Raw genomic sequence first — 26,985 nt, forward strand, 5'->3', positions numbered from 1 at the left:
GTACTAGCACAGGAGTTGTGGTAAGGGCTCAGTTTATAGCATTATACAGAAGGGAGGCATCCTAGATTAAAACTCAAGATGTGGCTGAGGAGTACTGCTTATGTAGCAACTCCAGCATCTCTTTCAATGAGGTGTAGACATGAAAGCCCGTTTTGAATGCTGGGTGTGCAACTAGGTGGGGTAGATACCCCCCTTTCAGACCATAGCCTTTTCAGGCGCCCCTCCCATATTCTAAAGAGCAACTGTGCAGTCCGAGGTGTCAGGAGTTTGGAGGGGCAGTGGGCTGTCTGCCTGCACTCACACTGCAGTGATGAAAGGCAGTTTCGTAGTCAGGGAGAATGTTGAAGCGAGATCTTCCAGTCCTTTGGAGGAGTAAGTGGAGGCAAAAGGGAGATGAAGAGAGGGATGCACTGGCTGTAATCAGTCCCTATCCCAGTGCAGCTGGCACAGTGTGAGGGAGATGAGAGTCAAGTATTTTGTCATCTGTCGCATTTTCTTTCTGTGAGAGTTCAACTTTTTCATCCTCTTTAATACTTAAGGAGAGTTGCAACAATTTAATCTCAGGGAAAATTTCTTATATAAACATAGCCACTAGAGCAGAAATCTCAACCCAACTTTCTCAGCATTATGGGAAATTATCTTTGCATCCTAGACCATTCTATTATCATTTCCTCGAGTTCTACCACTGGACCCATTGCACTGCAAATCAGTTCCCAGCAGCCCAGATCCAGCTGGAAGATGTGCTTTCATTAGTTATTATTGTCCACACTGTGATTTAAATATGAATTAGAAGTCATTGTCTTAAGATCAGGAGACATGACATCAAAGCATACTTGTATGACTTCGTTTCAAGTAATTTAGATATTGGAAAGCACTGAACCTTTCCATGGAGAGCACTAGATTTGTGTGCTCTTCTCACTCTTTTATCTCTCATCAGTAAAGTGGAATAGAGGTTGTCAATTCACACATTATTTTCAATTGACCTCACTTATATATCTGTGAGAATCTTACTTTCTCATTGTATTTGAATATTGGCCCCTGACTTTAGGGCTGGTTTATCTATTAGATGCAGCAGGCTTTTCATAACATGAGGAGCCTAGACAAATATATTGATTTCTTTTAAAATCTATAAAGGAATTTTTAGGTTTTATTACATAATATGTACATATTTGTGTCTGTCCAACGCTAAACTAAAATATGACTTGTGTTTTTATGGAATAAGGACATAGAATCAAAGTCATAATGTGGACTTAAATGGTTGAGAGTCTTTTTAAAGCTCAGTTTGGGCTCCTGGTCTTTGTGTAGCTGCAAGCAATTCCTTTGAAGAAAGAAATCTGAATGAGAAAAAAAAAAAACGCATCTTTATTTTCCTTCAGTGCCTTCCTCAATATAAGGATTGCATGCCTGAAACCATTACATTATCTACCTCATTTGGCCTGGGCTATCTAATATGTTTTCTGAGTGTTTAAGCTACTTCACCAGAAACCTGGCAAAGAAAAATATGTTAGTTAATAAACTAAAGGATTAAAGTGTTGAGTGTCGTGTGTGTTACAGAAACCTATATTTTTTGTTATTTGCCTTGTTTTAAATTAAGAAATCTTTTTCGTGACCTTTGTCTCACAAAGTTTATCTTCTAGAAGTAATAAGTTCGTTAAAGTATTGCTCACTGGGTAAAAATGCATATTTACTTTGTCTTTCATTTTCCTCCAGAGACCCTGTGATATTCTGGACGCTATACCAATCACAGTCAGAAGTACATGGGCTAAGAAGCATCTGAAGCTGTTTTTTGAGCCCCATGACATTACGTTAGATACGCAGTTGCTCTTCGCTTTGTGTGTCTCTTATATGCTGGGTCTAACATGCTCAATAGCCTGGCCTAAGTTTCAGTGCTATCACATATGCTAAGGTTATGGTAGAGACTTAAGACCTTAAAACACATTTGATTCTTTCTTGAGTTATAATTAGTTGCAGTTATAAGAGGATGAGCTCCAGTTACTTTATTAGGCAAAGAGCAATATAAGATAATGAGGTGCTGATACAATAAACTGTGTTCAAGAAATTTCCAGACAGTGTTAATGAAAGAAGTAGCTCTTTTTTCATTCATATTTACAGAAAATTATAACTAATGTAATGTAATTCATATGTAGATAAAGAAATTATATTGTTGTATTATATAATTTGACCTCAGCAGTTTATTTTGAATATGATCATAGAGGTGATATGATATTTCAGGTATTTTATTTTTTAACTTCAAAAAATTAATTAATTAATTATGTTTTTGAGACAAACTCTTGCTGTGTAGTTCAGGCTGAGCTTGAACACACAGTGCAGCCCAGGCTGGCCTTGAACTGATGCAAGTTCTCCTGCCTCACCCTCTGAGTGCTGGGATCAAGGGTCTGTTGCCACCACACATGACTATTTAAAGTTAAAAAAAATTTTTTTTTCAAAGCTAGCTCTCATAAATGTGATCAAATTATTTGACCATGGGACAGTCAAATTGTTGTAATTCAGGCTCAAACATTTGAGACGGAGTCTTTTTTCCCAGCAAATTATGAGTCAAGCAATAATTTTCAAAATGCTTAGTTGCTAAAGGAAAATGAGATAAAATACTTGCTTTTTTAGTGATAAGAGCATCCGATGTGAGAATCCAGAGTTAAAATGATATTCTGGTGCAGGGTTTGGGTGTAGATGTAAATGAACTGACACTTTTTGTGACACAAATATGACACTGACAAAGACAGTGAACTTGAACTTAAAGAGCTGTATTTAAAGTTCAAAGAGTTGAAACCTTTTTGTTTCTTGTTTAAATGAGGCCAATTTCTACGTAAGACCTTTGTTGTAATCTCAGTGTTTCAAAAATATAATGAAAATCTTCTGACACCAAAGGTTGAGAACTGTAAAGAAATGAAATTTATCTAGTTAAAATATCCAAAAACACTTAAATATCTCATCTATAATTTGAGGACAATGTCTGCAAAGCAAGAAGATGGAACTTAGTGCCATTTCTGTAGCACTAACTCTCTGGAATGGTTTCCTTTCCCTGATTCCAGATTGGTGTTCTTTCTTGCAACCTGTTTCTCTTTCCAACCCCAGGAAACACTGCTTTATGCAATAACTGGCAGTATAATTGAGAGGAAATAAGTAAGAACTAGATAGCAAGTAATATGCCATGATTAGTTTCTTACTCTACTTACATTTAGTTCACTCTTCAGGTAAACTTGCCAGATGAGACTATCTAAAATATTCTGAGTCCGAGGCCCAATGTTATTAGTTCAATCTCAGAGGAAAAATGTATAAGATGCCTCAGATTTTCTTTGTATCTTCATGACAATCTAAATGTTTCTCTATGTTTTGAGTTCCAGGCTCCAAAGGACCAGCCATTAGTACAGGAAGAAAATTTGAATTCTTTTGAGGGGAGATACAGAGGGGTTCAATATTGGCAACAATTTAAAGTTAGCAATGTAAACATGGATAATTAAAAAGTTTTCAGAACTCCAGGGAGACTGTCCTCAGATCCAATTATATCAGGTACTTGTTAAATTCTTATTAAGCTCGGCTCAGGATATAGCTTAGCAGCACAGTGCCTTCCTGGAAAGTGCAAGGTCCTGAGTTTGATTACTGACATCAAAATAAATAATGAATAAATAAGGGTTTATATACAATAACTACAGCATTGTCTTTTGCTTACCTACCTAGCATACTATTCTCTTCTACATTCAAGAATGTAGGCATTAAACCCTGTCCATCTTATCTGGTTTTATCCCTACCCATTATATTAGTTTTTTTCCATTATTTGTGAACCTCTATAATCTAGCTAGGACATTTCCCACTCTAATGGATCTGCATCTTTTTAAAGTAGCTAATATGAGCTAATATCCAATAAATCGGCTCATCTTAAGACTCCTAACCATGTGCTCAAATCTCTTTTAAAATGTTCTGATCAGAGTTGATTTATGTTCAAACATATTGGTGCCATTGATAATATGTGGATTCACTACACTTTTAATATTTGAGAATGAGTTCAAATGCTAATTTTCCCAAGGTGCTATCACACAGCTCACAGTAACCTCCAAATGTAATTTGATTGAGCATGCCAAAGACATCGTCATAGGCTAGCTTAGTGTTCATTGGACTTAACAGTGGTAGATATGTAAACCTCAAAATTATAATGTAATGTTGGTTTTAATTTGCTAATGTCATTATATTGGTTACTTTATTGGCATTATATTACACGAGACTATCTTCAGTTTTCAACAAAGAAGGCAATTATTGCAGGAAACAGCTGTTACTTTGGACTGACATTTCAAAATACATCTAAAAGGTACTATTCATTTGTTATGGGTTTCTCCTGAAATACCAAGATAATGGTAGCTTCTTTTTGTATAGTTTTGATCTCTTTCAGTATTGTAAAATACTCTCCTTTTTATTGTTCATTAATTTTTACCGAGGTCATCTTTTTTAGAGTTGAACCGCTAAATTCAACAAGAGTTGACTTATACAGTAGGCAGCTTTTTACTCTTCAGTTACCAAGTGTTGACATAGTGCTGTGTATCTGCCACCTTGTTAGAACTAACTGATCATGGGGAGGAATCTCCTACCTACTGGATAAGAATCAAAGCCATGACAGCTCTTACATGCATGCTATGGACATGTCCAGTTGCTCCTATGGCATATTCTTGAATATGCACTGCCCATTTAACAGGGAACCCTTGTATCCATTACTCTCTCTACTAGAGTGCTCTTCTCCTGTATCTCATAAATGCACACTATCGCTCTCAAAATAATTTTACAAACTTCCATAACAGAAGAAATCTAAGTTAATGTTTAACTGGCCAACTATTATCTTCAAAAAGGCCAAAAATGGACTATGTTATGACTTCTTGACTTTTCAGCTAGGATCTAGTGTAGAAATTGACTGTGTCCAAATCCCAGTACTTGTCCCAAGGCAAGTTACAGAAAAACTTCCATTAATGTTGTTGTCACTTCTAAATATTCTTGATATTACAGTTTTGATCTGAACGTTATCACTAGGCAAACCTTTCAAAAACTATTACTATAATTAACATATAGTAATGTACAAATTAATGAGTTTCATTGTGATAAATATATTTTATGTATCTATAATATGTATTATGCCCACTTTTTGTTCTGCTCTCTTACTGTATCCCCTTGGTCTTCTTGCCCTTCTCTGAAAAGTGTTCTACTTTTCTAACTACTGTTCTTTCTTCTTCTTCTTCTTCTTCTTCTTCTTCTTCTTCTTCTTCTTCTTCTTCTTCTTCTTCTCCTTCTCCTTCTTTTTCTTCTTCTTCTTCTTCTTCTTCTTCTTCTTCTTCTTCTTCTTCTTCTTCTTATTATTATTATTATTATGCTTTCTAGTTCCATCCTTTTTCCAGAAAGTGACATGATTTCATTTTATTTAAGGCTGAATAATAGTCCACTGTATTTGCATAGCATATTTTCCCTGTCCATTCATCTGTGGATGTGCACGTAGTCAGAGGTCATACCTCTGCCACTGTGAGTAGTGGGCAGTTCTGTCTCCTGGCAGCTCTGTAAATAAAGAATAATATTTCTAGACATGCTGTTTTTCGTTTCTGAATAAATCAAGTAATACAATTTAGTGGCTTCTTGCTTTAATTTTGCAGTTCACAGAGCAGTAAATTCCTTTTGTTTAAGAATAAGCAATAATTTGGCTGGGTATTTATCTCAACAGCATAAGCGCCTGCCTAGCAAGCACGAGGCTATGAGTTCAATCCTAGTACCACACACACACACACACACACACACACACACACCCAGAATGACAATAATGATTCAAATAATCCCCCCTAAAATTATTAATTAGGTTCTATCAAACACCTCCCAGGGATTCATATAATTTATCCCTGTTTGAAATTCAGTCTGAGTCTAATAATCAAATTGAGATCTCATTATGTAATCAGAATAATAAATAGCATCAATTTACAGTTGCATGTAGTCTGTCACCTCACCAGAATGTGGCAGTAAGCAAGGTAATTTAAATGTGTTTTGGAAGCACAATTATTATATTGGAATCCATTTCTATTGGCTTTAAATTTCTTCTGAAATAGAAATAGAATGGGACGTATTAGTTAAATAGATGACAAGACACCAGTGTTTCTTTCTTGTTCCACATCTTGAATTGTTAGTACTATATCAGTCATGACTGAGGATATTGAAGAGATCACATTTTTAATTCCCAGGATCTGCAGGAAACTTCCAAGATAGATCAGTTGGCTACGAGTCACTAGATACTCATAGAAGATAATCATAAATAATAACACCCCTACAGTGCTAGTCACTTTCCTGTCACTGGGCAAAGTACCTGACACCCAAAATTAAAGGACGAAAGGCCTGGTAGAGGAAGCTAATCAGTTCCTGGCAGCCAGGAAAGAGAAAAGAGAATATGAGAGAGAGAGAGAGAGAGAGAGAGAGAGAGAGAGAGAGAGAGAGAGAAAGAGAGAGAGAGAGAGAGAGAGAGAGAGACAGAGAGAGAAACAGAGAGAGACAGAGACAGAGACACACAGAGAGAGAGATTGAGAGAAAGAGAGAGAGAGAGACAGACAGACAGGCAGACAGACAGATAGTTTCAGTTATCCTGCTCACATCACCAGCTGAAAGAATTACACCGGTTTTGATAATTAAGAGTGTCCTGTTGAGAACCGCACGGAATAGTTCCATGTGTTTTCATAAAGGCAGAAAACACAACACCTCAGCATACGGACACAAATAATAACATAGGGGGGTCCAAATTGTTCAGTCTAGAGCTCCTGGAGTTCTTTTAGTTACAGGGAGTGTTCTTTACTTTGGATAGCCAAACACAAAAGGATGTATCAAGATTGTTCTGTCTCAGACGAGTCAAAGCTCCAGTTTGACAAGAGGTTTTTTATACCCCACTGGTCATATACCTACATTAGAAAAAATAAAAAATTAAAGCACACGTAAATGATTTTTCATTAATAAACCAGTACAAAGTGCTTCTAAGACAATCTCAGACTTTAAATAGCACAGCAGATAAATCAGACCTAGGGCATTTCATCTTTGTCCAGAGCAAGTATGAGGTGCCCACTTCTTACCTGTTTGTAGAGATAAATTTATTTAATGCTGCCACACTCATTTAGCTTTTCCTTAACAGCAACACAGAGCATCTTTAGAAGGCTCTAAAGGATTCTATGCAGCTAATGTTATATAATATACAAGCCAGCTGAATATTTACATTAGTTCTATGGAGTAAATTAGATTGATTGAAATTTCAAAGTTGTTGCCGTGCTTTATTAATAACACTATCAAAGGGGTTTGGTGAGTGCTCAGCCTGTTGAACTTGTCTCTTGTCTGCGAAGCCAACTGAATCACTTTTGGGTCCTACTTCTGCTTTTATTCTCCTAGCATCCTTCAGTTTTTTGCAAGCTTTTCTCTGTGTCTATGTTTTTATACATTTCCACTTCAGCTAGTGTTGGAGTAGATGAATGAATTATGAAGGACATAAACTAGTTGTTTTTTTTAATTTTAAAGGGAAAAAATAAAACAAAATTTCAAGTGCCAGTGATCAAGCTCAGCAGCATAAGTGCCTGCCTGGCAAGTGCAGGATCATGAGTTTGATCTCCTATACAAAAAAAAAAAAAAAAAAAAAAAAAAAAAAAAAAATTCAAAACAAGTTAGTAGATGGATATCAACAGTTAATACATTGCATATTGATATCTTTAAATTAGTTTTTCAGAGTACAAGACATTCTAATTTAGTTGTCCACATAATATTAACATAAATCTTTCTTTCCAATGAACAGAGAGAAAGTAGTATAATTATCTTAACTATCGTATATATGTATATATATATATATATATGATTTTTTGCCTTTCCTTTCATTTATTTCTCCATTCCTCCTTCCCAGTTTCTCTTTCCTTTTGAAGTTTCTCTCCATTTTACAATATCTATTGTACATTTTGGATCTTATTTACTTTTTCAGTTTCTCACAGTAGGGAGACAATGTGATGTTTACACATGTGCAATTGGTTTGTTCTGTTTATAAGTATGGTCTCAAGTTGCATTCTTTTACCTGTAAAGGACTCCAGTTTATCCTTATTTTTATGGCTGAGTAGTACTCCATTGTATAAAAAGATCACGTCTTTTTTATTTATCCCTTGGTTGATGGGCATTTAGGTTATTTCCAAGATCTAGCGATTACAAATTGTGATGCTATAAACATGAGTGCCTACATATGGTTGTAGTACAATGTTTTTAATTCTCCTGGGAAGATACTCAGAAGGGAAATAGCTGTGTCAAATGGACCTTCAATTCTAGCATTTTTAGGAACCTCCAGACTGACCCCCACAGTGGTTTCATCAGTCTACACTCCCACCAACATTGGAGAAGTGTTCTTTTTCCCCAACATCCCCACTGGCATTTGTTTAAGTTGATTTCTTGACCATAGTTATTCTTTCTGAGTGAGATGCAATCTCAGTGTTGTTTTAATTTGCTTCTCTTGAATGACCAGTGACATTGAACGCTGTCCATATAGTTATTTGCCATTTGTATTTCTTTATCTGAGAAGTGTGTATTCATCTCAGATGCTCATTTTTGAATTGGGTCTTTAAATTTGGGAAGTCTGATTTTTTAAAGGTTCTTGGTATGTTCTTAATAGTAACACTTTGATGAACAGCTGGCAAACAGCTCACATTATGAGTTGTTTCTTCAATTGGTTGTTTCTCTTCATTATTATGAGATCACTGTTGTTGATTCTTTATGATAGTCTCTGTGCAATCAGGGTTTTATTTATAAACTCTTTGTCTAGACCAATGTCTTAAAGAGTTTTACCTATGCTAGCTTCCAGCAGATTAAGTGTTCTGTTTTAATATTTAGATCTCTGATTCATTTTGAATTCAGTTTACTACATGGTGAAAGATATGGGTCTAATTTTAATCTTCAGCATGTACAGAACCAGGTTTTCCAGCACTTTTTGTTCAAGAGGCAGTCTTCCAGTGAATCTGTTTGGCACCTTTGTCAAAGGCAAAGTAACTGAGAATGTCTGGAGTTGTTTCTGTATCTTCTAATATATTCCACTTATCTTTGGGTGAAAGATCTCTGAAATGAAAATTAAAACACTAAAGAAACTGTAGAAGACACAGCAGATAGATAGATCTCCCATGTTCACGGATTAGAAGAAGTAATAAAATTGGTCATACTACTAAGCGGAATCTACAGTTTAGTGAAATGTTCATCAAAATAACAATGATAGTCTTCACAGAACTAGCAGAAAAAATCCAAATTCACATATAAACACATAATATGTCCCAATATGCAAAGCAATCCTAGACAATAAAGGCTCAGTTTCAAAGCAGGTTTTAGAGCTGTTATAACAAAAGTATCATTGTATAGGTAAAAAATACATGCAGACCAATGGACTAGAACAGAGAACTGACAAATAAGCTCATGTATCTACAGTCATGTGGGTTTTGATAAAGGAGCCAAGGGAATACACTGGAGAAAGACAGCCTCTACCACAAAAGGTGCTGAGAAAACTAGACATCTTTACCTAGAGGACTGTCTCTTATAATACACAAAACTCAACTCAAAATGGTGAATATGATATAAAAGTTTGAAATTCCTAAATGAAATGACAACAACATTTAAAAATATTAATGGAAACATCTATTTCATAAACAATTTTAATAGCTCATAAAATTGTAGCAAGAATTGGATTGCATTAAATTAAAATATTCTGCCCAGCAAAAAACAAAACAAAATGAAACAACAAACAAACAACAACAAATAGAGGGTAATGGAGACCCCTGCAGGGAGCTTCCAAACTCATGCCAGGTGTTATGGGTGAACAGGGTGAGAGAGAGAAAGAGTGAAAGAGAGAAAGAAAGAAAGACACACTGGCAGTAAGCAGAGATGGGATGACCAGTTGTTCACCAGGAACAAAAGGCCATGAGGCATTTATTGAATGAGGAGGGGATTATCAGATGACTCAAGAGGGCAGAGGTGATTTTATGCTAAGAAGGACCTTGCCCTGGACTGTCTTTTAATCTTAGTTAATGGGAAAAGACGGCCCAACTCTAAAGCGGTAACAGGAAATATCAAATGAGTTATACACATAGCCCCAGACCTCCACTCTACATCCTTTGGGGAAGTACGCAAAATTAGTCATCGCGAATTTGTGGTGCCCAACAGAGGGTGAGGAGACAGCTAAGAGAATGAGGGAAAATCTTTTCTGTCTATTCCAGTCATGGAGAATTATTATCCAGAATATATAAATTAGTAAAAATCTTAACCCCAGAAGAAACAGTAATCCAATGAATAGATGGATAAATGAGCTGAACAGACATTTTAAAAAAAGAAATACAAGGAGCTGGGGATTTAGCTCAGCGGCATAAGCACCTGCCTTGCAAGCAAGCGGTTGTGAATTCGATATCCGGTACTGATAAAAAGAGAGGAAAAAAGAAAAGAAAAGAAAAGAAATACAAATCTGAAAAAAAAATACTGAAAAACTTTAGCCTCCAGGGAAATGAACATCAAAACTACACTGTGATTTCATATCATCTAATAAAAAGATGACATGGACAGTGAAGGGGACAATTAGCGAAGGAGCAGGGGAACACAAAAGGGGGAGGTAGGAGAGGTTAACAGGGAGGGTAGATACAATCTAAGTATGAAACTTAGAATGAATGAATGTATGAAATTGTCACAAAGAAATCTATTATTTTGTTCACTTAGTATGTTCTAATAATTAGAAGAAAATATTGCTCCTAATTTATTACGCAAATGTTTATTTTTTGGAATCTAAGCGTTTTACAGCAACTTTCAATAAATGCATGCTGAAATTTCCTAGACATTTCAATTCTATAATGCACTATTTGTCTATCTGAATTTTATGTCCTGAATTCATTGTAGACTGTGGGTTTAGTGTATCGATTTTTTATTTTTCTTTGAGTTTATTTATTGTATTGTATATTGAGATTTCTTTTTATTTCAAAAGGTTGGTGATGGAATGCTGAATGAAATTAATTTGTCAAGAATAAAGAGAAAATAAGGTAAAAATGAAATGATATTCGATTCGCTGTGATATCTGTCATTTCATTCACAATATTTAGGTCATCTTTGATCATAGCATCCCATCTTGATAATTATTAAGCTCTTAATTAACTTCGCTTTTGTAGATAAATTTAAACTAAAAATCTATCACAATTCATTGTTGCACATTCAACTCCATTTTTAAAGTTTACATTGGCAGGAGAATAGTACTTTGTTTTGGACCTTTAATACCACTGCAAGATATTGTCACTTTACTGCTTATTGTATCTGTGGGACATCGTTCTTGTCACATCAGAAGTTTCTCCATTCCATGGCTCTCTCACTCCAACTTTAAATTGCTCTGGGAATTGGGGAACAATTATAATGATTGTTGTATAAAAATATTTACCCTTCCATATCTGTGGAACTAAGCAACATTTCTTAAAGCTGAGTTTCATTTGAATGCTGAGATAAATATTACAAAGAAAGTAACTGCTTCCCATAGAATGCAGAAATAATTTATCTTCATAAAGGTAAGACCTGAATGCCCCAAACTGTACGATAATCAAATTCAGTTAAACCCAATATGTTATTAGCCAACATGTACTTATAATACAAGCAACCTGAAGAAATATAGTTATCAATTTATTTTTACCAAATACATCTGTCATTGCTTTATTATTAATGTATATATAAAAATTAAAACAATTTCTGTACACTATTGCATTCTTTCCTTACTATATCCACGAGAGAAATCAAGGCAGTTATTATTATTACTATTTTACGAATGAAGAAACTGAGGCTGTATAATCACCAACAAGAATCCTGAAGGCAAAGTCTGATTTCAATCTAAGACACTTTTCCGTTATGCTGACCACATGTGACATGTGTTCTAGTGAAAACTGGGTGAAATCTGTGTATTTGCAGTGTATAAACTGCTACTTATGAATGTAAGATGGAAGCCTGTTAGTGTTGACTAAGGATTAAAAATTAAACCTGTAAATGCGTAACTTGGGCATATTAAATTGTCCTCAACTTCAATTGACAAATATTATACAGGAGAATTGTTTAAGAGCTGTGTTAGATTTAGGAGCAGTGGATGAGCAAGAGACTCAAACTGTTCTCCTTGTGTCTTAGTACCTTTCAGTACATAAGAAAACCAATTCAAAGTGTTGGGAGCAGAGCAAAATCAAAGACTTCTCTTCCTCTATTTTCTCTCTGAGCTTCTGTTCTCAGGCTGAATAAGTAAAGATTAACAACCTCTTTCATAAAGCTAAGATTGTATATTTTCTCTTCAAAATTTAAATAATTCTACTGTCTTATTTTTTCTAAATATTTGCATGTACAGACACCATCCTAATTAACTTGGAGTTCTGATTAAAACTAATGCTTGCTTTAGTCTTCCCTAGTACTAACACATGCTATGAACATACTTGTGGTGAATATGGAAAGAATAGTTTTCATGTTAATCAGCTATTATGACAATATCACTAATCTAAATATCTTAATTCCCATAGGTACATTACCCTTTAAAACTCTCATCTTACTGTGTGAAGTCAAGCTGGTATAGATATTAAACTCAGTCTCAGGCTAAGCACTTGTCAAAATGTTTATTTTCTAATGATGGACCCCTTCATCACTGAAAGCACTGCAGTCTTTTTCCTGGTGTGAGAGGCTTTCTGCACCCTTAATTCACTTTCCTTCTCAGTTGTGCTCGCCATCACTCCTTTGGAAAGACTGTCCAAAACAGGTGTGCTAAATCTCCTAATTTGGGCTCACCTTCTCATATTTGACTCCCCTAATTATTTGCCTTCTTATCATCCAAATTCACCTTATCCTTTCCAGGCTTCTGGATCCAACTGAAGTTGAAACTACACTTGAAGTCTCCCTTGTGTGATTTGTTTCTTCTAAACTTCTTCCTTCTTGGAAAATCTATAATTATAACCCACCTTACAGCAAGTAAATACATCTATAACTTATTCCCATATGTATTCCATATTTTCTCAGTTTACAATGGCAGCACTTGCCAGTTTTTAAAATCTGTCTTTACTGTGCTCAGAATATGACTGATTTGAAAATAATCTATTAATGATATTCTAATGTTATTGTAGTAGTTTTGTGTACACTTATTCTATTTTTGAAAATGTGTCCTTCAACATTTAATAATATGATGGCAAGCTGGAGTTTTCTGTAAAACACAAAAGAATAATGTCTTACATTTTTGCATATGTTATCACAGTATATTTAATAAAACAACAGACAACTTATTTGAATAAAAATACCTAGATAATCTGCTAACTCGGTGTATATAAAGCCTGCTACTTAAATGCTTTGGGGACCAATTGCACAAACATTATCTTGGGCACTTAGGAGAATTCAGATCTCAGGACCTATGCTGGACACTGCAAGAGGATACGAAGATTTGCAATATCAACAGGTGCTTAATATGTATGTGAAATAGTGAACTGATTAACTGAACCAGATGTTAAAGATTTTTAGCTTTTAACTCTGCTTTAGTGTTTATTACCTGCTTTATCGTGCTCGTTTCATCTTTTATATTTGAAACAAGTGGATAATATAAAGAATATACAGATACAGTGGAATGTACACACATACGTACATAATTCTGTAAAATATTTGAACATTAGTACTCTTTTTAGATTGATTTTAAAATGAAAATTAAGAGGATAATATCTGAAGAAAATGCAAAAAGAATGATATTTTTGATTCAGTGATTAGTAAAGTAATTGAAATAACAGATTTTAAATTCAAAAATATATTTCATTTCAAGACTGATACTGCATGCATTATATTGTGTATTTTATCAATACTCAATAATAATAATCTGAAAGTATATACTATATACTTATTGAAGTATATACTTATTGAAAGTATATACTATATACTTATTGAAGTTGTTAATTGAAAGTATATACTATATCTTATTGAAGTTGTTAATTGCCTATTTCAGCTCCTTCTTATCTTGTATGATCATTCCTATGACAAGATCATTGCATAGACAGGTTCCACGTAGTCATAATCGAGAATATTGCATTGTTTCTATGTATTTTATTCTGCAACTTCAGATTTTATCCTCATAATTTTCATTTTTAAATCAATCTAAAAAGAGAACTAATGTTCAAATATTTTACAGAATTATGTACATATGTGTGTACATTCCACTGTATCTGTATATTCTTTTTGCATTGTTAGAACATACAGAATGAAAAAGACGGCCTTATAGTTAGTAATTAAGTAGGGGCTTTATAAACCTTGGTTAAGGAATGTGTCTTCAACAACAGGAAACATTATTTCTGTATGAGTGTTTGAATTTGGGTAAACATTCACATCTTGCAATGGGGCAAAGGTTTTTCCAATTTCATTGCATACTAGAAATTTACATCATCTGATAAGTACATCAGGCCTGCAAGCAACAATTCTTAACACATTCTAAAAAAGATAGTTCAGATACTTTGTACCATTTATTTTTTGGCGGTAGATATATATTTATCAGGTCTTCCTTTGACATGCTACAAGTGAATGTCATGGGTATGATTAACCAGACATTTGTGTCAGAATTTCTTCTTTTGGGTCTTTTAGGATACCCAAAGACTGAGATGATGTACTTTGCTGTGATTCTAGTCATGTACCTAGTGATTCTAACTGGTAATGGTGTTCTGATCACAGTGAGCATCTTTGATTCTCGCCTGCACACTCCCATGTACTTCTTCCTGGGGAACCTCTCTTTCCTGGACATCTGCTATACATCTTCCTCTGTTCCTTCCACACTGGTGAGCTTAATCTCAAAGAGAAGAAACATTTCCTTTTCTGGGTGTGCAGTGCAGATGTTTGTTGGATTTGCAATGGGGTCAACAGAATGTTTACTTCTTGGCATGATGGCTTTTGATCGCTATGTAGCCATCTGCAACCCTTTGAGGTATCCCATCATCATGAGCAGGGGAGTATGTACACTGATGGCTTGTGTGTCATGGTTCTCTGGTGGCATAAATTCAATTGTGCAAACATCTCTTGCCATGACATTGCCCTTCTGTGGGAATAATATTGTCAATCATTTTACATGTGAGATCTTAGCTGTCCTCAAGCTAGCTTGTGCTGATATAGCCCTCAACATTATTACCATGATGATATCAAACATAGCATTCCTGCTTCTTCCTCTTCTGGTCATTTTTTTCTCCTATATGTTTATTCTGTACACCATCTTGCGAATGAACTCAACCACAGGAAGACGCAAGGCCTTTTCAACCTGCTCAGCTCATCTGACTGTGGTGGTTATATTTTATGGTACCATCTTCTTTATGTATGCAAAACCCAAGGCCCAAGCCCTGCATGGGGAGGACAAGTTTCAAACTTTGGACAAGCTGATTTCTTTATTTTATGGGGTAGTGACCCCCATGCTGAATCCTATAATCTACAGCTTGAGGAATAAAGATGTAAAAGCTGCTGTAAAATATATGCTGAACCGAAAAGCTACTCAATAATAACAACAGGAAATTCAGATCACTGTGTTACAGGAACAAAAATTAATTCACGGCTATTCAGTGATAACTTTTCTTTGGAGAAATCATGATTAAAGACAGAGATTTTTTTTTCTTAGCCTCCTCTAACTATGTTCAGCTAAAATTCCTGAGGAGTATAGGGTGAAATAAACTCAGCTTACAGTAGTTTCTGATCCAGATTTTAAAAACACAGTAAATGCCATTAGAATCTTATCTTTGGAGGAAACTTAAATGGCTGTTCCTGATTGACTGTGTCGAAACAGTGGGAAACAATCACACACAGACTTTGGGAAAGGAGAGAGAAGACCATAAATTCTACAATTCCCCTACCTATGTAAATGATTTAGCATAGATTTATTTTGTATTGTATACTTTGACTTTAAAATGCATTATATTTTCATTTATTATATATTTTAATATATATCATTTATTATTATGTATTATTTGTAAGCCATAGTTATCTTACTTGTAATAAATAAATACATAAACAAATAAAATCCAATCATTGGTGTCATTTAAATTTTTAATAAATTGGGGAAAACAGCTAACCTGATACGTGAGTCATACTGTCACACAATTTTAGAATTGAAGCAAAGACTTCAATTGAGGACTGAGTTACTACTGAGCCCCTCCAGTACTCTAAGTTAATACTTACTAGACTAATTATCTGTCTCCACCAAAAACCCCCACTATATCTATATCATCTGTATCTGTATCTATATCTATACCTATATCTAATTCTGTATCTACATCACACTTCATTCTTTCTCAATCCATTTCCTTAGGGTTTACCCAGATTTATACCTAAATGATCTGATCCTAAATCCTGCTGTCCTGTTACACTGCCTCTCCTCCATCCCATTACAGACCCTCTGCACCTACTTCTTGTTTAATTCTCTTTTTAAATTTTTATTACAACAAAACTGTAAGCATATAAAAATATTTTTTTCTATTGCCTTCCCTAACTCTTTAGCTCCTAACTTAATTTTTGCATTGCAGCATCAAAAGTGCCAGTATCATTTTGTTGTATTGGGAATCAAACTCATGACCTTGCACTTGTCAGGCAGCACTTACGCCCCTGAGCTATAACTCCTGCACATGTGTCTGAATATTATATGCAGATTTATTTATCCAGCTGAACTCACCACCTGCTAAATATATCATAGGTGTGTAAGGGTGTATGTGATGTGGCTTTGACATACACGAGTGTACCCATGTTTATCAGTGATCAGAAAACTAATAGATTCAGTAATAAACTCCCCTCTCTGGAAAATCAGAAAATCTACAATACATAGTTAAGAACACTGACTTTTGATTTGAGTCAGTATTTTCTGAAATTTGAAAAGCATAAAAAGAAATTTTTACAATTATTGGTACTTTCCCAAAATGTAACTTCTAATCTTTCTTGTAATAACTAAGAGTCACAGGTTAATCATGTTTTTCATAATTTAATCAGTGGATGTACTATCAGGAATAGGGGTTAATTTTTTATAAAAAATTGTAAAATAAAGACAGTTTCACAGGATGAATTCAAGAATTGAAAATAATAGGCCAAATGTCAGACTGAATTACTATCATAAAATTTATACTATTTTCCTAAACACCATTTCAAAAGTTGGCAAATTTGTCTGCAATTCTAATTACAGAAACACACACACATTTGTATTTCTATTCAAGGGGCAAGGAAAACATGTAGCAAATGTTTTAATTTAAAAAATTATTGCAATAAAAGATACATCATCATTAATTTCCTATACAATACTCTTCTCTTTGAATAATCTCATTGTTGCTCATACTTTCTGAAGCAGTCTGGAAAATTCTCTTTCATGTTCCTGCCGATGTGATAAAAATATGTGGGAAGCTGCTTCCAAGTGCATCCAATGGGAAGACAGGCAAATAAAATGCAGTGCAGCGCTTGCTCCTCCACGTTGTTTGCCTGATCTGGGCTGTGCAAAGTCTGGCTCCTCTTCACAGTCAAAATTACAGTGAGAGCAAAGCATTTTGAATAGATTTGGGACATTATGGTCACAACAGCAAAACTCAAAACATACACATACATTTTTTTCTTTAACACATTCATTGGAAATGTTAATTTGCAAATATTTTAAAAAGGAATAATTTAATAAAATACCATAACATGTTATTCAGCTTAAAAATTCAAACCTCTGTTCAGTTATCTCGTGTCATTATCCATACCCACTAGTCTTCATTGTCTGCATCATTTTGATGTAATCATGGACATACTTACATCATATGATAAATCCTTGGATATCACGACATCCTTACACATGATATGATTATATTTTTCCAGATTATATAAATATTTGGACGTACAGACAGTGGCACAAACTGAAGTGCATGATTCACACTGAGTTAATGAAATGAATCTTCAGGAACATGTAAGCCATGGTGTGAGCAATGTCTCCAGTTAAGCAGCGGGACAGTGTGGTGAGGAACGTGAACATGAAAAGATTACATCATTTCTCATTCCAGTGGATTTTTGTTATAAAATAATACAATCTATATGTTGATTGACTATAAATTTCAAGAAAATCCAGATGTTTTAATCACTGTCCACTTATTCAGGGCTAAATGTTTTATAGAACCCTTGAGACTCAAGTATGTAATCAAGTAAGGCTTTCACAATGTTAGAGGACAGAGGTTGCAGGAGGAAGAAATTTCAGGAAAGAAGGGTGAATTCCAAACTGCAGTTCCAACTGCCCAGGTCAATTTAGAGCAAAGGTTTTTAGAATCTTTCAGTCAGCACTAGTTGATATACCGATCTTATTGTTGCCATTAACTCTTGGCTCCTCGAGTAGAATTTGAGTCTATACTGGGGACCCTACATGTTGATTTCCTCAAGATACTATCATGCAGGAAATAGGGAACTCTAAATAGATCTTAGTTGGAGCATGCCAAAGAGCTTTCTGTAGGATCTTTTCTAAAAAATCAGCAATCATTTCTCCTTCTTTCCATTTGTCATTACTTTTCCTTAAATTATCCTCTTTGTGTGTTGGGACTGTTAGATTCAGCCAGAGACCTCATCCATGAAGTTGGTAGCATAAATATGGATACTATTTTCTACATAACTTTCAGTAATGAAAAAGTATGGTTGAGTAAGTAGGGACAAATAGGACTGTATTATGCATGAGGTTAGGAGACAAAAAAAAAACCACATTAATCTCACCTTAAAATGGTGAAAAGAAAAAATTATTACTATTGTTCTTTTAGGAAATGGCCAGTGGCAGTATTTAGTTACACTGTCACCCATTCATATTGAGCAAATAACCATCCTCTGCAATTCACAAATGCTTTGAATGTCCCTCTACTATAAAAGAGGCAAAGAACAAGAAACAATATTTCAGAAACACAGAAATTTCTGTAAGCGCCTATATAATTCTCATTATCTCTTCCATAAACTTCCTTTCAGGGTTTCAACCATATATCCAATGCTTATTTCCAATTAATTCTTGTGTATATCAAATTTTAACACACTTCAGTTATAAAAGTCTTAAATTTGGTTTTTAAAATCACTCTGATTGTATACTTTAACTTTTATTGGTGCACACTTTTGGATGGAAATACTGCCTATTGTTTGTGTTATTTTGCAACTCATTGTTGAATTTGATCTAGAATGCCTTAAATAAAAGAACAGCCTCCAAGTTCAGATAATATTCTTGCTCTGGATCCTAATGTGATGGTAGTAGTTGCTTCATTTCCCAGGTATGTAAATGAAATCCAAAGCAAATCTCTCAATCAAGAGTCACTGTTATTCACCTGGAAACATGGTTGATAGCTAACATAATCCACTTGCCAGCTATGGTGTCTTATGATTCTTTCATTTGGATATTGTTTCTGATTTTTGTCAAATGGAAAAAAAATTAATACGTATTTTCATCTTTTAAAGGAAAGAGAAGGATAAATACTTTTCCATTCACTGTTTTATTGTTTGAATGCCTCCATGCCCTGTCATCATATGTCTCCAAAAGCTACTCCACAGACAATACAGACTTCATGTATCAGTTCTAGTCCATTTCTGAATTTTACGATAGACAGACAAATCCTACTTTGAAAATTTGCTTCTTTAGGTTCACCAGGGAAGTGCCTCCCAGTTTATATCCTACCCAGTCATGTAAAGCCTATATTTTCAGGCAATACAATGTTCCGTGTTACAATTCCAGTTCTGCCCACAGGAAAAAATACTCACACAATTTCATTAGTGTCATTATTTGGTTCCCTGATTTAGTAAGAAAGCCATGAATTCTTTCCAAATCAAATGCTAACAACTACCTGGGAACATTATTTTATCACACTGACCTCTGTTCATGTATATGAAAAAATCAAGTCTCATTATAAATGATTTCTTACAGTTTTCTTCCTCTAAACTTAAGGTGTTGCAGTGCCTTAATCAGTTTTCATTAGTATTGAATGAACATACATGCACTCCAGTTTGTAATTTACGCGTGTGTATGTGTGCATTTTATTTGCTGATGTCTATGGAAAGACACAATATATGTGTGCTTTTTTCAGAATTCAAGAATTCTATAGTAAATCTGACATATTCTGGGTAATTACAGCTATAATGAAGTATTAATATTTATGTTATAGCTTAACAAATTTTCCAAAACCAACTTATTTCTACTGTATGCTATCTGCCTATCTGACACTATGTCTAAGATAGTCATTCCGGAATGTTGTTTTTACTTACGTTGCCTTATGATATGAATTCATTTTTGTCTTTTGGATTTATTTTATTTTTCGATGGTAGTAATTTTTATTTAATCATACCATATTTGTTGATCAAGCACATTATTTAGCTATTTAAATGACTTACATTTACAAAACAGTAATCACCTTTTAAAATTCTTGTTAATGATTCCTTTTAGGTGATATTTAAATGGTAAAATTTAGCATGCACTCTAAAATTACACTTTGTCACTGCCTGATTCAGCACTAGCTTGAGTTCTGCTTTCTGGAAAATCCTGAACACAGTGCCACTGGTCCCCAGCCTCTGGTCACTCCCTCTTCCCCTGTGCTTGCTGGAGCATCATTTGCCTGCTTTATTCTTGTTCAGATAACAAAAAGGCGACGTATGAGGGAAATTTCATATGAGAGAAATTTTGAAATTTAAAGCTAACTTGCAGCCTGATATCACATTGGGGCAAGATACGCTCATCCTTCCGCCGTATAGCTGGACTGCCAAACCCATTCAGCCTTGGCTAGGTCCAGTTGCTTCTCATCCATAACATGACTCACATCAGCCTGACTCTATCCGGGGACAATGTCTTTGTTTTTCCACCTAAAAATATGTCCTGTTTTTTTCTAACCATAGTTCAAGGACTATGGAGAATCCCCAGCCACAGATGATGGTTAACCCAACCCAATGAAAATCCTTAGCCCCTCAAGCCGTCTCCTGTGGATTTACTGACTGTGTTATTTATCTGTATTTCTCTTCATTCTAAAAAAGGTTGGGGATGGCATTTTCATGAAAATAGTTTATCTAATGAATGAAGAAAATGTAAGGAAAAAAGTTACATGACAATATGTTTAATGTACAGAGAATATCTGTATGATTTTTTCATTCATAATATCTAATCACTTTTAGAATTATAACATATTTTTGAAATGATTTTGTGATGTGATCTTGTAATTTCTTAAGCTGTTTGATTAACTTAGTGTTGATAGATACAGCTTAATTTAAAAACTCATATTTCCTAAAGTTTGTTTGGTGAACATTTGTTTCTGTTCCCAAAATTTCAAGAGCAGGAGAGACACATTTTCTCTCTGAGCTTTACTTCAGCCACAATATAATCTCAGTACCACTCATAATTGGCTGGTGGGACACTGTCCCCGTCATATCACAAGTTTCTGCATTCCATAGATCCCTCACTCCAACTTTAAATTGCTTTGGGAATTTGGGAACAATTATAATAACAGTGGTGTAAAAATATTTACTGTTTCACATTTGGGCATTATTTGGTGAACCTTATTTCAGATTGCCGACACAAATATACAACAAAAGTACTGGATTCTATTAGGAGGGTGTAATAATTTATCTTTATAAAAGGGGCACAGAATACTTTGAATCTATACCTTTTCATTCATAATTAAAATATTATTAAAGATGAATTTTTTTGCGGTTACTGAGGATTGAACATAGGGCCTTTGCCCTGAGCTACATTCCTAATCCTTATTTATTTTTAATTTTAAGATAGGATCTCACTAAGTTGTTCAAGCTGGAGATGAAATTGTAATCTTGCTACCCTGAGCCTTTCCGTGTGCTGGGATTATTCGGTGTGCTCCCATTGGTATTAAGTACATCTATGGCTTAATATGTTCATTATTACAGTCTATACTGTATTAATGAATGTATGTCATGTTTTCTCTGAGTTACTCTCCAAACAAATGTGTAAGATAATTAAAATAACAATTTCTTGCTCTGTTTTGCTATATATTTGAAAAAAAAATGAACCCCAAACCTAGAACCTTTTTTTTTTCTTTCTCAGGCTACCTCAATTGCCATATAAACTCAAGCGACTGTTTGGTTACCCTATGTGCTTAGAATGTATAACTTGTCCAAGAGGGAAACTTTTGCATTAACAAAAAGTGACTTTTGTTTTAAACTGAGAGCTTGCTGCAAATGAACAATTTGGGTTTACTAAGTAGTCCTACACTAAAATCCAAAAATACAGCACAAAGAAACTGCTTACTTACTTAGAAAGTAAACCTTACCAATTCAGTCAATGCTTATCTGTGATGAGCAGAGGGTTAAGCCACAGTTGTACAGAGATGAGCAAAAGAGACTGTCACTTCCCCATGACCTTGATCATCTCACAGAGTACAAGGCAAGGAATTTAAAGGGCTTGGAGTAGATGCAAATTAAAGACAGCCAGACAGGCTTGGCTAAAGGAGGACTGAATCAGGAAGAGAAAGCTGAGGGCAGGAGACAGGAGGAAGGAGTTAGGAACTCCTTGTTATGTATCATTGTTACCATCCTCAGGAAGAGGAAAATAACAGAGTCCCTGAATCAAGATCCTGATATGGCTGCATTTGGTACATTGCCATGTTTCCAGGTGAGTCAATGACTTCTTATATGTTCCTGATTGGGATCCTGAAAGGACTGTATCTAAAACATCCCTTGAGCAGGTTCCAAACCCCACTTAAGGAGAATATTGATTTATTGTAAGCAATGTGAGGATAGAATAATTTGAGTAAAAATGGAGTTTTTCAAGGGATATGATGCAATCTGACTGCCCTGTGCCTTCCTCTGTAATTAGAAGTTAAGTCACTGTAGAGTGTTAAATGAGTACATTTACGTTTTATCTTTGTGTTTTCAATTTTTTTGTGGAACTCACCGGCCATTTTTTTTTTTTTTGGCTGATGCACATTTTATGTACAGATTTTAATGCTGCTAGACATGGAAATGTATTTGCATTTTGCATGTAATCATTATCAGCCCTGTGGCCTTAGCCAAGAGAGCTAATTTCAGGCTGAGTAGCTGGCAAATGGGAATCTGTAGTTCTGGTTTTCATGTGAATAAGTATAAGTTACAATTGCTCTGAGGCTCAATTTTCTCATCTCTCATTGGGAATTCAATATTCTCTCATTTGTGCCTCTCTTCAAAGTTGAAAATTTCTATTTGGTATTTGTTAATAAAATTATTTCTAAAGTAAGGCTCTCTTTGAATAATTGACTTCTAACTCCAAGACTTACATCCCAGAGAGAAATTTTCCACTTTTCACCAGACAATAAACTGCATTAGGCTAGAAATTGAATTGGAAAATTAGTAGTGATTATAAAACGATGGCCTTTGTGTACATCTGTCAGATAGTAACTACTGATAACCTGTCTGGTCAATGCCTCCTGTAACATATCTGCTCAAAAGACACCCCAAAAGTGAGTTCTAGGTAAAGTTTGGCTGGCAGCAAAAGTCTCAGGCTGTAAGTGCTCTGCTGTCTGTTGTGTTCCCAGTATAAAGCAGGTCCCCGTGAAGAGAAGTGCCAGTCTCTGAGGTGACCTTTGGATCTTTGCCTTTCCAGAAATGCTTTTCACCACTTCTGCATAGGATTCGTCTTATCTCCGGAGTCCCTTGTATGAGAAGTAGGTACAGGGAAACCACTCCTACAAGTTGCTCAAGTTATTCTCACTGTAGGATATTCTGTTTCTTGTTTTTCTTCTAGACATGCCTAATTTTTACCTGTGTTTTGAGATCTTGCATAAGTCTTACTCTTTTGCAGAACCTTTTCTCTTGTCTCATTAGCTCTATAATAATAATAATAATAAAATATTCATTCTTGTCATGTGATATAATTATATTCTATATCAAAATGTTCCGTGAATAGATTTTTCTGTTTCCCTCACTAAATTGTGAACGTTTTGATGGTGCTCATAATGGGTCATATGTTTCCCCTCATTAACTGGTTTAGAACAGGATTACACTCAAATAAGCCTATCAACAATCCTGTATACATACCAGTACAGCAAAAAGCGTTTTATTGGTTTTCTTTCAATAGTATTTATTTATAAGATTATTAAGCAACCAGATGTCTGAAAGCTTACTAGAAAACATACATGATGATATGGTTAGTCATTTTTCAAGTTGTTATGGTAGTCTATACTGCAATACAAAACAAAATCTATTTGGGTTAGAAACATCTGAGTAATTGCAATTAGATAAATCAATACCTTTTGTGCTCAAACTGTGGCTCTGGAACAACTATTGTTTTATGCTCTGGAAGTTTATTTAAAATACACATTCACCTGTCTTCTCAAGACTAAGAAAGGATTTATATTTTACAAAAGAACATCAGGAGATATGTATGCATAAAAATTTTGAAAGACTGAAATAGTGATTGTTTAGGCAAAAACTTCAATAGTGAGTGAGGGGAAACAAGGCACAGTAATAGTTTGTACTGTGTACAAAAATCTCTAGACCTCACTGTGAAGGAGCCATGGGTCATGCTTTTCTTTAGACTGAAACCACTAGCCATCTTTCAAAGAAAGCAGAATTCTGAATAATCAGAAGATTAATTTGTTCTTTGTAAAGTCTAATATGTATACACACATATACACAAATATACTTAAACCTTCTTATTGTTTTCTCAGATTCACTTAAAATATAATTGCTACAAATAATCCTGAAGTTGTAGGATAAGCAAATGAGAGAACACATATTGTTCTCCAAAGATTGTCTATCACATACCTGCAGACTGGGTTAACGCAATATTATTATAGAAAATGCAATGTAAAAATGAGCTTCTCCTTTAAAATCAACAATTTAGTTTTGAGCTAAAAACATTTAGTATTGAACAGATGTTAAATTGCATTACATGGATTTCCATTTGCTATGATCAAATGACTAACCTACAAAAATAAACAATTTTCTGAATGGAAAAAAATCAATGTTTTATGTAGACAAGGAAGTATGTGTAAAAATCAAAACTGTTTTTAAAATTCTGGACATTTCTTTTAAATGTTGGATTTAAATCCAGGCTATTTTTCTGCTATTTCCACTGTTACTTACTGGGATTGACTAATTGAAGAACTTGAGCTTGTGTGTCTGCAGTGTAATGGGGATTTTAGAAAATTCAACTTGGAGTATTTTCAACAATAAGGAAGAATAATTTTGAATTTGTTTCTTCTACTAGATATATTCTTACACATGAGAGATGGGGTACAGAATCTCAGTATCATTGTATTTTAGCCAGATAATTGAAGGGAAGGACTTTAAATCACTTTTATCCTAAAGTTAATGCTTATTTAAGACATTTATTATATTTGTTACTTGACCGCAAAAGCATTTTCGGTTGAATCTTCCTTTGATATCCTGAAGGCTGGGACATGGATAAGATAAACCAGACATTTGTGACAGAATTCATTCTTCTGGGACTCTCTGGTTACCCAAAACTTGAGATAATTTTTTTTGCTGTGATTCTAGTCATGTACCTGGTGATTCTAACTGGCAATGGTGTTCTGATCACAGTGAGCATCTTTGATTCTCTACTGCACACTCCCATGTACTTCTTCCTGGGGAACCTCTCTTTCCTGGATATCTGCTATACATCTTCCTCTGTTCCTTCCACACTGGTGAGCTTAATCTCAAAGAGAAGAAACATTTCCTTTTCTGGGTGTGCAGTGCAGATGTTTGTTGGATTTGCAATGGGGTCAACAGAATGCTTCCTGCTTGGCATGATGGCTTTTGATCGCTATGTGGCCATCTGCAACCCTCTGAGGTATCCCATCATCATGAGCAGGGGAGTATGTACACTGATGGCTTGTGTGTCATGGTTCTCTGGTGGCATAAATTCAATTGTGCAAACATCTCTTGCCATGACATTACCTTTTTGTACAAATAACATTATCAATCACTTCTTATGTGAGATCTTGGCTGTTCTCAAGATAGCTTGTGCTGATATCTCCCTCAACCTTGTTACCTTAAGCATTTCAAATATGGTTTTCCTGGTTCTTCCTCTTCTGGTCATTTTTTTCTCCTATACATTTATTCTTTACACCATCTTGCAAATGAACTCAGCCACAGGAAGACGCAAGGCCTTTTCAACCTGCTCAGCTCATCTGACTGTAGTGATTATATTTTATGGCACCATCTTTGTTATGTATGCAAAACCCAAGTCTCAAGACCTTCTTGGGAAGGATAGTTCCCAAGCTACTGAAGGGCTTGTTTCTGTGTTTTATGGAGTAATGACTCCCATGCTGAATCCTATAATCTATAGCTTGAGAAATAAGGATGTGAAAGCCACTGTGAAATACTTGCTCTGTCAAAAAATAGGTAACAACACCTAAATATTGACCTTTACTGAGGAATTAATGTAGGCATTCCGCAATGTATAATGATCAAAACATTATTTTGAAGTGGATTTAGATCTAAAACACTAAAACAGAAACACTAGATTTGTTGGAGGAGAAAATGGATAGAAATCTGCCTATATAAGTGTAGGCAGAGACTTCATGAACAAAATCCAGATCACACTGGAAATACTAAAAAAAGAAGCATTAACGAGGAACTCATCTTATTAAAAAGGTTTTGCAGAGCAAAAGAAATCACCAACAGAGTGCAAAGATAATCTGCACATTGGGAAACAATTTCAGCCAGTTGTTCTTCAGACTAAGGAGTTATAGCTAGAAAATTTGTCACAAAATTGAATAAATCAGACCCCTCAAAATGAAATACCTGATCCAAAAATGGGTTTTGAAATAAATATACATTTCTCAGATGAAGAAATACAAACAGAAAAGAAATATATGAAGAAACATTCTACATCATTGGTCTTTTGAGAGACGTAAACAGCACTGAGATTCCATCTCATCTTGGAAAGAATGAGTCCTGTGAAGAAATCAACTAATACAAATGCTGGCCATGATGTGAGAAAAAGAGCATCCTTATTTGCTGTTGGTGGGAATGTAGTGTGGTGCCAGCCACTGTGGA

At 34.9% G+C, this 26,985-nt stretch overlaps 2 protein-coding genes across 2 annotated transcripts; both read left to right on the forward strand.

Moving 5' to 3' along the window:
• The first annotated feature begins 14,511 nt into the window (after positions 1–14,511).
• LOC100718863 (olfactory receptor 13C3) lies at positions 14,512–15,773 on the forward strand. The gene has a single exon (XM_005004139.4). It carries the CDS (start codon positions 14,553–14,555, stop codon positions 15,522–15,524), a length of 972 nt encoding a protein of 323 aa, XP_005004196.1. The 5' UTR covers positions 14,512–14,552; the 3' UTR covers positions 15,525–15,773.
• A 9,520-nt stretch (positions 15,774–25,293) lies between these two features.
• Positions 25,294–26,342, forward strand: LOC100718593 (olfactory receptor 13C4-like). The gene is given in 2 exon segments (XM_013153300.2): positions 25,294–25,375; positions 25,378–26,342. Coding segments are annotated over 2 exon segments (1,047 nt in total).
• Positions 26,343–26,985: the final 643 nt, after the last annotated feature.

This window comes from Cavia porcellus, unplaced genomic scaffold (genome assembly GCF_034190915.1).
Source record: "Cavia porcellus strain 051 isolate PalLab524CR breed Dunkin Hartley unplaced genomic scaffold, mCavPor4.1 scaffold_1, whole genome shotgun sequence".
NCBI lineage: Eukaryota > Metazoa > Chordata > Mammalia > Rodentia > Caviidae > Cavia > Cavia porcellus.